The sequence below is a fragment of the Trichechus manatus genome, unplaced genomic scaffold, assembly GCF_000243295.1.
Source record: "Trichechus manatus latirostris isolate Lorelei unplaced genomic scaffold, TriManLat1.0 scaffold00327, whole genome shotgun sequence".
NCBI classification, from domain to species: domain Eukaryota; kingdom Metazoa; phylum Chordata; class Mammalia; order Sirenia; family Trichechidae; genus Trichechus; species Trichechus manatus.
Window position 1 is genome coordinate 696641 of NW_004444263.1, and position 13319 is coordinate 709959.

The 13319-nt window shown below is 44.8% G+C and overlaps 1 protein-coding gene across 1 annotated transcript in view; it reads left to right on the forward strand.

Annotated features, from left to right (window-relative positions):
• The first annotated feature begins 1800 nt into the window (after window positions 1–1800).
• LOC101360037 (butyrophilin-like protein 1) overlaps window positions 1801–13319 on the forward strand; it is a 54608-nt gene continuing 43089 nt past the window's right edge. Inside the window, exons 1-2 of the mRNA XM_023725569.1 lie at window positions 1801–1854; window positions 8903–9278. Coding sequence (XP_023581337.1) covers window positions 1801–1854; window positions 8903–9278 — 430 coding nt within the window. The remainder of the gene's footprint in view (window positions 1855–8902; window positions 9279–13319) is intronic.

The window sequence follows — 13319 nt, forward strand, 5'->3', positions numbered from 1 at the left end:
TCTCTCATTCTTCACTTCTCATTCTGACCCTCACAGGGAGGGTGGGAAGGGCTGGCTCTCCTGTGGAGAGGGGACCATTCTCTACTCACTCAGGACTGTGCTCTTTCTCAGTAGAAACTGCAGGGCAGTCCTGACTTCATTTTCATCCTCCACCCTCCTGGGATTCAGCCTTTAATTCTTCCTCTGTCTTTGGAGTACTTTGAATCCCTGGTTCCAACTCTTTGTCTGAACACATGAGTGTAGGGATTGTGTCCTGTAACCTATCATCAGGGGCACAACCAGGAGTGAGAAGGGAGGGATCTAAGGGGAGGAGAAAAACTTTTGGTGGAAGGGAAATGGAGGAGCCAAGTTCTGGCTCTGACCTTTTGCAAAGATAGGATGCACGTGTGTGTGTGTGTGTGTGTCTGTGTGTCTGTGCATATACTCCAGAAGAGGGGCGGAATTCTCACCCTCTCTGTCAGGGGAGTAATGAGTTGTTTGGGGAGCAACATGGGTAGACTAATGTGTGAGAGAGACAACTGGACAGAAAGGATGATGTCTCATCACTTCCCTCTGTGAGGAATCAGTTTTCTTGTTGTAAGATGAATACAAATACTAGCTAACACATCAATAGATGAATGATTACATGCATTAAGTCATTTAATCTGCACAAGAGCCATATGAGGTTGGTACTCAGATTATCCTCACTTCACAGGTAAGGAAAAGAGGCACAGAGCAGGTAGAACTGTGCCCAGGTCACATGCCCAGTAAGTGAGAAGTAGGATTCAGATGGGCAGTCCTACTCCAGAGTCTGTTCTGACCACTGTGACAACCAGTGTGGTGCAATGGATCACTTTTATAAGGCCTTTTTTGCCATGGTTTTGTAACTCCCACCAAATGATTGGGTGGGACTATGCAAATAAAGTGCTTGTGGCCCACCAAGGGGATTGGACAGCTTGCTAATAATGCAAATAAGGTGCATGACACTCTTGTAGGGGGCGGGACTATAAAAATAAGGTGTATGGAACCCTATTGAAGGGATTGGTCAGTTTTGCCATCCCACTAGGCTTAAAATGAGCCATCCCAGATGCAGAAAGGGAGGACCTCGCTACCATCAAGAAAGAAGAGCTAGGAGTGGAGCACATCTTTTGGACTGGGATCTGATTTAGGAGATAAAATTGGAGCCATTATTCCCCAAAGTTGAGCATAAAGAATGTGACCCAGCTGCAGCTGGACTCACAAGGATTCACAAGGATACATCAACTGGGCCCTGAGGTATAAAGACAATAGCTGAGATAACCTTGGAAAACATTTTTAGGGAAACTTTTCACAAACAAATCATAAACAGAGCACAGAAGACCCACATAGTTTCCACTCTTATCTCTTTTTATTATGGTTTAGTAAACAGTAAGATGCGTTGCACCAGTGAAGACCTTCTTGACTGTCGTTACTGAAACTTGTACCAATAATAATTAAGAAAGACGATTCAAAATGTAGAATCATGGTGATTTGGCACTTTTTAGCCAATCTGTGAAAAGGTGAAGTTTCAATGATTTTACTCATTTGTAATGTTAATATATACTGATGATTCTGTAGCATTCCTTGGACTCAGGGCAGACATGGCTCTGGCAGCATTCTTGTCCATTTCCCACTTTTGCCTTTTTAACATATGCCAAATAAAATCTTTCTTTTTGCTTTAATATAACTTTGTGGTGATTTTACCCTAGGACAGGTCCCTGTGCTGAGAACCTCCTAGACCTAGGAGACAGACAGATCTGTAACACCAGAGATGGCGTGAGACAGTGAGAAGCGGCCGCAAGCATGGCAGAGATATGGCAGCAGCAGAACAAGGAGACCGGCCTCACAGCCCACGGAGTAAGGCGGCTACAGTGGGCATGCCAATTTGCAGAGCAAGAGAGCTGAGCGCCTTCGGGCAGGAGGCTTCATGGCAGAGTGGGGTGCCTCTGGGCATTTATTGGCAGAGCTGAACGAGCTTTGAAACACTTGCAGGGCAAAGACCAGCCTGAGTGCTGAGAGCCAAGGGCCGAGAGGATCCTGTCCTGAGAGGGCTGAAAGGAACCTGTCCTCTGGAGGCCGAGTGCAAGGACCCAGCCCCAAGTAAACCCAGGTGGCAGAGGCCTGCCTGTGGGCATGATTGGAGAAGAAGCTGTCCTGATCGAAGAACTGTATCCTGAGTCATTCCTGATCCTGAACTGTAACCTGTTACTTCCCTAATAAACCCCAGAATTGTGAGTATTGTCTGTGAGTTCTGTGTGGCCATTGCAACAAATTATCAAGCCCAGCAGATAAGTAGAGAGTGTTGTGGGAGGGACGGCTGGTGTCAGAACCGGTAAAAAGATTGTCGAGAGGGAGTATGTCTGATCGCCACTTCATAGGAATCAGCCCTGGGCTGATGTTGATCTTGTTTCTCCCCCTTTTTGAAGTTAGAGGAGGTCAGACACCTCTGCACCATTTTTTACAACCAGGTTAAGGCCCATTCAACATGTTCGCATTTTAAACTTTTTTTTTTTACTGAAGTATAACGTATACAGTAAAGTGCACTAATCTTCTGTGTAAAGCCAGATGAATTTTTACATATTTACACATCTATGTGACCATTCCCCAGATGAAGATATGGAGCATTCTCACCCCCTCAGGTCACTCCCTCTTGCTGTTTCCAATCCTAACCACTCCCCTCAGCCTGCCAGGGAACCATTTTTCTCACTTTTATCACCACAGATTCGTTTGGCGTGTTCTTTAACTGCATATGTTTGGAATCCTACAGCATGTGGTCTTTTGTGTCTGGTTTCCACATTTCTATTGATTAATTTTCTGCATTGTCTTTATTCCTCCTTCTGGGTTTTCTGGCAGGGAAGCCCTCGCTCAGTCTGCCCCATGGTGGCCACAAGGGGGCAGCAGAGGCTGAGGAAAGACTGGTGAGTTTGCTGTGCCGCTTTTCCACCCGCGCTGTGGGTTGCTTCCTTCACCCAAGTAGTATTCATCACACCTCCCCCCTTTCCCCCCCGACACCGCATACACAGCCTGGACGTGAGCGCCTCCCAACCCGCTTCTGAATTGTGGGCCTGCTTCGCTCCCTGAGAGTTGCTGCTTTAGAGAGAATTTCTGGAGCAGAGATATGGAGCAAAGTCTTCAATCTCTTTTGATCATGCACTGCTTTCAGTAATACATTGAGAACCTCCAGCTGGGGTCATGATGGTCGAGAGGACGGAAAGAAAAATTTTTAAGTCAAAACAGAAACCATCAAGTTGCGGGTGTATTTTTCTTTTTCCCCCCAGACAATGAGCAGTCAGGAAAAAGTTCTTGCAAATTTCTCCTGCAGTGGAAGAAAACCTAGTGAACTCTTCCTTTTAAGAGTGTCAAGATAGATTAAGTTTTATAAATTTTCATCAGGATGAAACTTAGAGAAAAGACATTGAATCCTTTTCATTAACTGTCACATGTTAAAAATCACAGTATGTTTCCCCTAACCGTTGCTTTATGGTCCAGGTGTTTGTCTAAAGCTATTTCAAAAGCACTTAAAACAACTAAAAGATAAGAGGTATTGCATGTCTGTTAGAAAGGAAAGTAAAATATTAACCCTGTTAGTATTCAGATAATTCATATTTTCAACAAGACACATCATTTGTCACTTAGTGAACAGTGGTTATTGTCAAAGAAGCTGGGAACACAATCCTGATGAGCTGGGACAGGGCACTGAAGTGTGCTTTTTAAGGTCCTTCCTGCCAGCCCCCAGTGTTCTTCAAGAGAATCTAACCTATGCTCTGTGCTTCCCCTCCCAGTGTTGGAGCTCAGTGGGCTGGGATTCAGTGTGAGATAAGCTTTCTGGTCACATGTGGGGCATTCCAGAGTCCATGGTCCTCTGGAGATCTTCTTTCATGCTGATTTGTCTGGAGCTAAGGGCTGGGCTGGGCTTGAGGGCTGGAGTTGATGTAGGGGGCAGTCTTCTTGTACCTGTAGCCCCTCCTCCTCTAGAAAGTTCCTTGATTACACACTCCTCAATGGCAGGGCTCATGTCTCATTTCATCTGTTTGCCTCAGAGTGTCTAGCTTGTAAATTGTCAACGTATCTTTGACAAATTGTTGAATTTACAGTGAAATTTATACATTTTCCCAGAAGTTTTGAGTGGATTGAGACTAATTTGAAAACACCTTCCCCTCATAGGGGCAAGGCTATCACCCTGATGTGGCAGCCAAGAGAATAAAATGAAATAAAAATCATTTGCGTAGGCCAGTTCCCGGCACTTAGATATTCAATACGATTTTGTTTTCTGACCCCTGTATTTTCATAAAATTTTTCTAGTGTCTGTTAGGTCTTTACCACAGGGATTGGGGTGGCAAAGTGGGTGGGGGTCAGTGGATGTTTCAACTTTAATTGCATGTGGATTTGGAGGATAATATTTTTACTTGTCTTATTAGTTACTTTTGGTTTAAAATGGGTTTAACAAATATTCCTACACCTATGTGGGTACTAGCAGAAATGAATATATCCAGGTATATCCAGAAGTTCTCACCTTGCCCACAGTTGTGATATCACCAGGCTGACTTCTGAGCAGAAATCTAGCATTCCCATGCTTGCTCCAATGAAGACAAATGTAATGGGTTATTTAGAACAAACCGAAAGGCAGCATAGGCTGATAGAGATTTTGCTGGGTGTTTGCTTGTAAAACGCTAAGAAATTTGGTTTTCTCATCTGTAAAATGAGACTAATAATGAGGACCTAAGGTGATCAGTGATGTTAAAATATTATATTACAATATATGTATATATTATCTGTTAATAATATATAAAATATATGGTAATAATATGTTAAGTATTAACTATCAGTAGTTTGCTGTCTTTTCAGAAAGACAGGGCCATACTCCTGGAGCAGGTCCTGGAAGCTGTTGATGGGCACAGTGTTAACTCCTTGGTTGCCAGATTGTGGGGAGGTCCCAGATCACCTGTGGGTGAAGACAAAGAAAACCAATCACACTAGATGCTGTTGAAGGGCTTGGGTGTGGCTCCATTTCTCAATTGGCTAGGAAACACTTGGTGTTAGCAGACTGTAGAGACAGACCTGTGCATAAACCAAAAAACCCCAGTCGTCTTCAAGTTGATTGTGATTCATGGCAACCCCTTGTGTTGCAAAGTAGAAGTGCTCTCCATAGAGTTTTCAAGGCTGTGACCTTTTGGAAGAGATGCCCAAGCCTGTCTTCCCAAGTGGCTCTGGGTGGGTTCGAACAGCCAACCTTTCTGTTATTAGTGGAACACTTAACCGTTTTTGCTACTCAGGGACTCCTGACCTATGCACAGAACTGGGTGTTAGTCATGGCTGTGCCCCCATGCAGTCCTTACTTCCTGAAGCTGGAAACAAGCTGGCACATAGTAGTTCCTGAGTCTGCATCTCTGTGTGGCCCCACTTGACTTTTTGTTGCTCTGATAAAGCTGCTTTCTCCTTGGTAACAGAGATCACTGTCCAGAGGGCAGGGCAAAGTCTGCTGGGCTACTTTCTGCAAGCTTTCCCTTTCAGATGGTTAAAGGACCATAGTGGGGTGACTTTTCAGGCTACGAACGATCTACAGGATCTCAGGGGTGGGATCTCTGCAGATATCTCTTTAATTAGGGCTGACCCTCCTTCCTCAGCTCTCCAGGGAACCACCTGCCTCTCAGAGATGGGGGACCCTGATCCCACAGTGTCTGACCCAGAAGCAAGGACTGGGGCTCCCAGAGCAGCTAACTGTAGGTGCAAACTCTGAGGCATATTTGGGGTCTGCCAGGGTCCCCGTGGCCCTGAAACTTCTTGAGCTGCTGAATTTAGAGATGCTCCAGGAGGTCACAGATTTTTAAAGCTGGAACCAAGAAAAGCAGGTGAGTTGGCTGTGTAGACACCTGTGGACCACGAGGAGGAGCCAGGGAGCAGCCGGCTGTGAGGAGGGGGCTGAGAATGTGTGTGTGTTTGGGACTGGACCACAGTCTGCTCTAAGAAGACTGAGGACGACCCCAGTGAGGCTTGCACCTTTATTCATTTATTTTAAAGATGTTTATGTAGCACTTGGAGCCCTGGTGGCATAGTGGTTAAGAGCTCTCAGCTGTTAACCAAAAGGTTGGCAATTCGAATCCACCAGCTGCTCTTTGGAAACCCTGTGGGGCAGTTCCACTCTGTCCTATAGGGTCGCTATGAGTAGGAATCAACTCGATGGCAATTTTTTTTTTTAATGTAGTACCTACTAGAACCAGCCTTCTGTTCTCATTACCTGTAGTAACTTTACAAATATAAATTCATGTAATCATCATTACAACCAATAACAGTATCGAGGGAGGTACTGTTACTATCCCCATTTTGCATATGAGGAAACCAAGACTGACAAGGTCAAGTAACTTGCCTAAGGTAGTCATACAGCGAGTGACTGAGCCCAAAGGGGAGCCCAGCATTTGACCCCAGAGTCTGTGCTTTCCTGACCGTATGCTGCCTCCTCTCACCCCATGTGCAGCAGGTGGTTTGGGGTCTTTTCTCTGACCAGGGCTCATTTTTTTCTTCTTTCCTGCTCTGTGCCAACCAGAGTCTTTCACCTGTCAGCCAGAAGTCTCATCTCAAAGACAAAGTGGGTGAGGATTAACTGTCAGTGGGGGGTTGACTGGGTACCAGCTGGAAGCAGGAAGGTCTGGGGTGGGGTTGAAATATAGGTGAAGCAAACAAAAACACTAAACAGGACAGGGTGTCTGTGATGGGAGCCCCATCTCTGAGGATGGTGTCTGTCTCTGACACTTCTCAGGTGATTCCCTGGTCAAGTCAAGGAGGACAGAATAAGGAGCATCAGGAGCTGGCATATTCCCTGTGGCTGGAGGCCTGCGTCAGGGTCCTCTGACCTGGGGGCTGTGCAAGTCCTGGAGATGGAAGAAAGGTTTTCCCCAGGGGCACAGGTGCTGAGGAAGGAAGTCTTGGCGTCTGGGCAGTGGGTCTGTGATATGAATGTTAGTGGGGTGGGAAAGGAAGGAGTGGTTTGTTCCCAGGTAAACTTAATGGTTCTCTGACACCACAGAGTCTCCCCAGAACAGTTGAGAGGAGCCCGGCTCAAGCCTTTCTTGATATCAGAGTTGTGTGGGGCCCACCACCGCATTAGCAAGTAGGGTGAGGCTGAGCTGTGGGTGGGCTGCTTTCTGTCTGGTGGTGTCGTCTGACTCCTGCCCTGTCTCTCTCCCAGCTCTGAGGAAATGGAGGGCGGCTCCAGCTGCTCTTTGCTCTACCGTCTCACCTCCCTGCTGCTTCTCCTCCAGCTGCGCATGGAGGGGTCTGCAGGTGAGTGCTCCACATCCCTCTGTCTGCATCTCCCTGTGGTGTGTGGGAACCACAGGGGAACTGCTGGTTCTCTCCATCAGGATGGATTTAGACTATTGGAGTCAGACCCCAGAGAGATTATGGTGTCTTCCACTAACTGTAGTTAAAAACAAACAAACAAACCACAAAACCATAAAGGAGGGTAAAGAAATCTGACAATTCCCCATGATGACTTGTTTAGTGTTTAGAAGAGCCAAATATACAATATTTGAGAATACCTTCTCCCCTCATTTTTCGATTTCCCTGCTTTACTAATGTCCTAAGGAAACATGCATGCATACACTAATTCTCTTTATTCCCCAAATGTTCATGGGGGTGTCTTAGTTATCTAGTGCTGCTGTAAAAGAAATACCACAAGTGGGTGGTTTTAAAAAGAGAAATTTATTCTCTCACAGTCTAGGATGCTAGAAGTCCAAATTCAGGGTGCCAGCTCCAGGGGAAGGCTTTCTCTCTCTGTCAGGTCTGGAGAAAGGTCCTTGTCATCAATCTTCCCCTAATCTAGGAGCTTCTCAGTACAGGCAACTTGGGTCCACCTGGTGCTGCTTTCTTGGTGATATGAGGTCTTGCTGTCTCTCTGCTCATTTCTTTCTTTTGTATATCTAGAGATTGACTCAAGATACAACCTAATCTTATAGATTGAGTCCTGCCTCATTAACATAACTGCCTCTAATCCTGCCTCATTAACATCATAGAGATAGGATTTACAATACATCGGAAAATCACTTCAGATAACAAAATGGTGGGCAATCACACAGTACTAGGAATCATGGCCTAGCCAAGTTGACACACATTTTTGGAGGACACAATTCAATCCATAACAGGGGGTCTACTATGGCTTAGATATTGCTCTATGAACAGAACAGAGACTCCCTGTCTTCATAGAGCTTACATTCTAGCATGAGACAGTGAATATTAAATGCAGTAAATCAAGAAAAACTATAGTCTGTTAGAGGAGATTAGGGCTACGAAACAATGAAGTAGAGCATGTATGAGCAGTGTCTGTGTGAGGGGGTGGAGAAATGGAAGGTGGGACATGGGCAGGCAGCAGTGCTCAATAAGGTGGTCAAGAAAGAAAGATGTGGACTAAGACTTGGGAGAGGAGGGAAGTGAGAGTGAGGATCTCTGGGGAAAGGACATTCTCACAGGAAGGGTCAGCCAGTGCAAAGATGACTCATGGTGACCCCAAAAACACCGAACCAAAAGGTGCTTGGTCTGCTTGGTCTACCCTTGACCCACCAATGCCTTTGGGAACTCCTTAGAAATGCACGTTTTGGACCTCCCCTAGACCTACTGAATCAGAAGCTTTGGGGGTGGGGTTCAGAGATCTGTGTTTTATAATCCCCCTGGGTGATTCTGATGTACACTCAGGCTTGAAAGAGTCTTTCAAGTAAGGCCCTGGGACTAGGAGACCAGGCTCATGAGCAAGGTCCTTGATATCATTTCTTGCTTGTGATGTTGTTGTCAGAACATTTTATCCCATTCAGAGTCCTCACAGCTTATTCCTTCATGAGCTGGGAGTCATCGCCAATTTTCACCTGATAGTGTTTATCCCCCTCCCCCCCACAACCTCCAGCCTGTGTTTCTCCAGCTTTCTCACTCTCATGTCTTGTCCACAGATGAGTTCGTGGTGATTGCCCCCACGGACCCCATTGTGGCAGTGCTGGGCAGGGACACCACGCTGCCCTGCTCCCTGTCCCCAGCCATGAGTGCAGAGAACATGGAGCTGCGGTGGTTCCGTTCCAAGTTCTCAGAAGTGGTGTTCATCTATCAGAACCAGCGGGAGCAGAAGGAGGGGCAGATGCCACAGTACGCAGGGAGGACCTCCCTGGTGAAGGACTTCCTCATCCGGGGGGAGGCTGCTGTGCGCATCGACAAGGTCCGGATTTCTGACAATGGGCAGTACACATGCTTCTTCAGAAAGGGACGCTTCTATGAAGAGGCTACTTTGGAGGTGAAGGTGGCAGGTTGGTGACTTGGTATATATATTCTAGAGTCTTGGAGTGTTGGAGTTGGGAGCAACATCAGGGACGATTTAATTCAGTCGCTCATTTTATAGATGCAGAAAAGGAGACTCATTCATTCATTTATTCAGTAAAATAAGGTAGAGCCCCTACTATGCACCAGGCCCTATTCTAGGTGCCTAGATACATCAGTGAACCAAATAGAGATCCCTGCCCTGTGGAGTTCATATTCTAAATGCAGAGATAGAAAAACCACAATAAATAAATAGGTTATAGATGATGTTAGAAGGTGGTAAGTTCTAAGGATAAAAGATGAAGTAGAACAGGGAAAGGGGATCAGGATGTGGGCGTGGGGACTGGAATGGGGACTGAGCTGGGCCTTATTGAGAATGTGCTGTCTGAGCAAAGGCTTGAAGAAAGTAGGGATTTAGCTAAGTGCATATCTAGAGGATCAGAATTCCAAACATAAGGAAAAGCCAGTGCAAACTCCCTAAGGTGGAAGTGTGGCTGGTGTGTTCTGCGCACACAAGGAGGCCTTATGGCTGGTGGGAGTGAATGAGGGACAGGATGGTAAGAGGTGTCAATACTGGACAAAAAGATGTTCCTGGTATAGGTTGCACAGAGAAGGGGCTGGTTAATACTGCCTGGGGCGATCATGGAAATTTCCCTTGGGAGTAGACACTTAAGTGGGCACTTGAGTTCATCAGGCAATGTTCCAAAGAGCCCCCAAGGTTGAGGGACCGAAGTTGAAAAGGCAGGGGGGCACACAGAGCAAGGTGTGGTTAATAGCAATTAACCAAATAGTCCTTTGGGCTATAGTATGTGGGCCTTGAGGAGCACAGCTGGTGGAGGTTGTGGGGGATTTGAGAGAAGGGATTGAGGAGGAAGGCAGATGCCAGATCAGAGAAGGCTTTGTGTGCTGTGTTAAGGGTTTGGATGCAGAGCTGAGGTAATTTTAAGCAGAGCAATGCTGGGAATGCTCACTCTGGCAGTTGTGAGGAGGATGGATGCGAGGGAGAAAGGCTGGTGGTGTGGAGTGTAGTTATGAGGCGGAGGGTAACTGACCTCAGGTAGTTGCTCTGGGGTGAGAGAGGAGGGGTCAGACATCAGAGTGATTTGGAAAGTAGACTCAACTGAGTGAGTAAATTTGGAAACACAAGAGTTTGAAGAGGGAAGAGGGGAGCGCAGAGACTCCCAGGGGTTTGCCTTCTCTAGTTGCTGTTTAGTAATAGGAATATTGATAGTTACGTATCAATTATCTATCACCGTTATAATGCTATGTAACAGTCACAAAATCTCAGTACTGTATAACAATAAACATTTATTTAACTTTAGCATTTATGAACCAATCAACCAACCAAACAAACAAAAAACCAAACCTGTTGCCGTCAAGTTGATTTCGACTCATAGTTACCCTATAGGACAAAGTAGAACTGCCTCATAGAATTTCCAAGGAAATTGGGCCAGTGGCTTCAAACTGCTGACCTGATCTTTTTTTTTTTTTTATGTGTGTGTGCGTGTGTGCTACCCGGGGACCCCTAGCACCAAGCTACAAGTTTGAATTTTATTAATTTTTTTCCTTTTTTTAATTGTACTTTAGATGAAGGTTTACAGAACAAATAGTTTCTCATTAAACAGTACACGTATTGTTTTATGACAATGGTTAACAACCCCACGACAAGTCAACACTGTCCCTTCTCAACCTTGGGTTCCCTATTACCAGCTTTCCTGTCCCCTCTTGCCTTCTAGTCCTTGTTCCTGGACTGTTGTGACCTATTAGTCTCGTTTTGTTTTATGGGGCTGTCTAACCTTTGGCTGAACAGTGAACCTCGGGAGTGACTTCATTACTGAGCTAAAAGGGTGTCTGGGGGCCATACTTGCAGAGTTTCTCCAATCTCCGTCAGGCCAGTAAGTCTGGTCTTTTTTTGTGAGTTAGAATTTTGTTCTACATTTTTCTCTAGCTCTGTCCAGGACCCCTGTTGTGATCCCGGTCAGAGCAGTCAGTGGTGGTAGCCAGGCACCATCTAGTTGTACTGGACTCAATCTGGTGGAGGGCATGGTAGTTGTGGTCCATTAGTCCTTCGGACTAATCTTTTCCTTGTATCTTGTTTTCTTCATTCTCCCTTGCTCCTGAAGGGGTGAGACCACTGGAGTATCTTAGATGGTTGCTCACAGGCTTTTAAGACCCTAGAGACTACTCACCAAGGTAGAATGTAGAACATTTAATTAATAAACTGTGTTATGCCAATTGAGCTAGATGTTCCCTGAGACCATGGTCCCCACAGCCCTCTGCCCAGCAATTCAGTCCCTCAGGGAGTTTGGATGTGTCTGTGGAGCTTCCATGACCTTTCCCTGTACAAGTGGTGCTGGCTTCCCCAGTATTGTGTACTGTCTTACCCTTCACCAAAGTTACCACTTATCTATTGTTTATTATTTCCCCCTCCCACCCCCTCGCAGCCCTCGTAATCAACAAAGATTGTTTCCTTTTGTATGTAATGTTTTTCATGAGATTTTAAAGTAGAGGTCTCATACAATATTTGTCCTTTTGTGGTTGACTTATTTCACTCAGCATATGTCCTCCAGTTTCATCCATGTTATGAGATGCTTCACAAATTCATCATTGTTCTTTATCATTGCATAATACTCCATTGTGTGTATGTACCATAGTTTGTTTATCCATTCATCTGTTGATGGGCATCTACGTTTTTTCCATCTTTTTGCTATTGTGAACAATGCTGCAATGAACATGGGTGTGCATATGTCTATTTGTGTGACAGCTCTTATTTCTCTAGGATATATTCCTAGGAGTGGGATTGCTGGATCGTATGGTATTTCTATTTCTAGCTTTTTAAGGAAGTGCCATAACATTTTCCAAAATGGTTGTATCATTTTGCATTCCCACCAGCAGTGCATAAGAGTTCCAATCTCCTGCAGCCTCTCCAACATTTGTTATTTTCAGTTTTTTTGATTCCTGTCAATAATGCCGGAGTGAGATGGTAGCTCACTCATTGTGGTTTTAATTTGTGTTTTTCTAATGGTTAGTGATCGCAAATATTTCCTCATGTGTCTGTTGGCCTCTTGAATGTCTTCTTTGGTGAAGTGTCTGTTCATTTCCTTCGCCCATTTTTTAACTGGATTATTTGTCTTTTTGTTGTAAAGGTGTTAGATTTTCTTGTAGATTTTAGAGATTAGACATTTGTCTGACTTATAATGTCCAAAATTTTTTTCCCAGTCTGTAGGTTCTCTTTTTATTCTTTTGGTGAAGTCTTTTGATGAGCATAAGTGTTTAACTTTTAGAAGCCCCAGTTCTCTAGCTTATCTTCTGGAGTTTGTGTGCTGTTGGTTATGGTTTTTATCTTGTTAATGCTGTGCATTAGGGCCTCTAGCATTGATCCTATTTTTTCTTCTACGAACTTTATAGTTTTTGGCTTTATATTTCGGTTTTGATCCATTTTGAATTAGTTTTTGTGTACAGCGTGAGGAATGGGTCCTGTTTCATTTTTTTGCCGATGGACATCCAGTTTTGCCAGCATCATTTGTTAAAAAGACTGTCTTTTTCCCATCTGATGAACTTTGGGCCCTTGTGGAAGATCAGGTGACCGTAAGTGAATGGATTTACTTCTGGATTCTCAATACTGTTCCATTGGTCAATGTATCTGTCGTTGTACAGTACCAGGCTGTTGTGACTACCGTAGCTGTATAGGTTCTGAGGTCAGGTAGCGTGAGTCCTCCTACTTTATTTTTCTTCTTCAATAGTGCTTTACTTATCTGGGGCTTCTTCCCTTTCCATATAAAGTTAATGATTAGTTTTTCCATCTCTTTGAAGAATGTTGTTGGTTTTTGGATTGGGATTGCATTGTATTTATAAATTCCTTTGGGTAGAATTGTCATTTTCACAAGTTGAGTCTACCTATCCGTGAGCATGGTATGGTTTTCCATTTATGTAGATCCCTTTGGGTTTCTTGCAGTAGTGTTTCGTAGTTTTCTTTGTATAGGTATTTTACATCCCTGGCTAGATTTATTCCTAAGTATTTTATTTTTTAG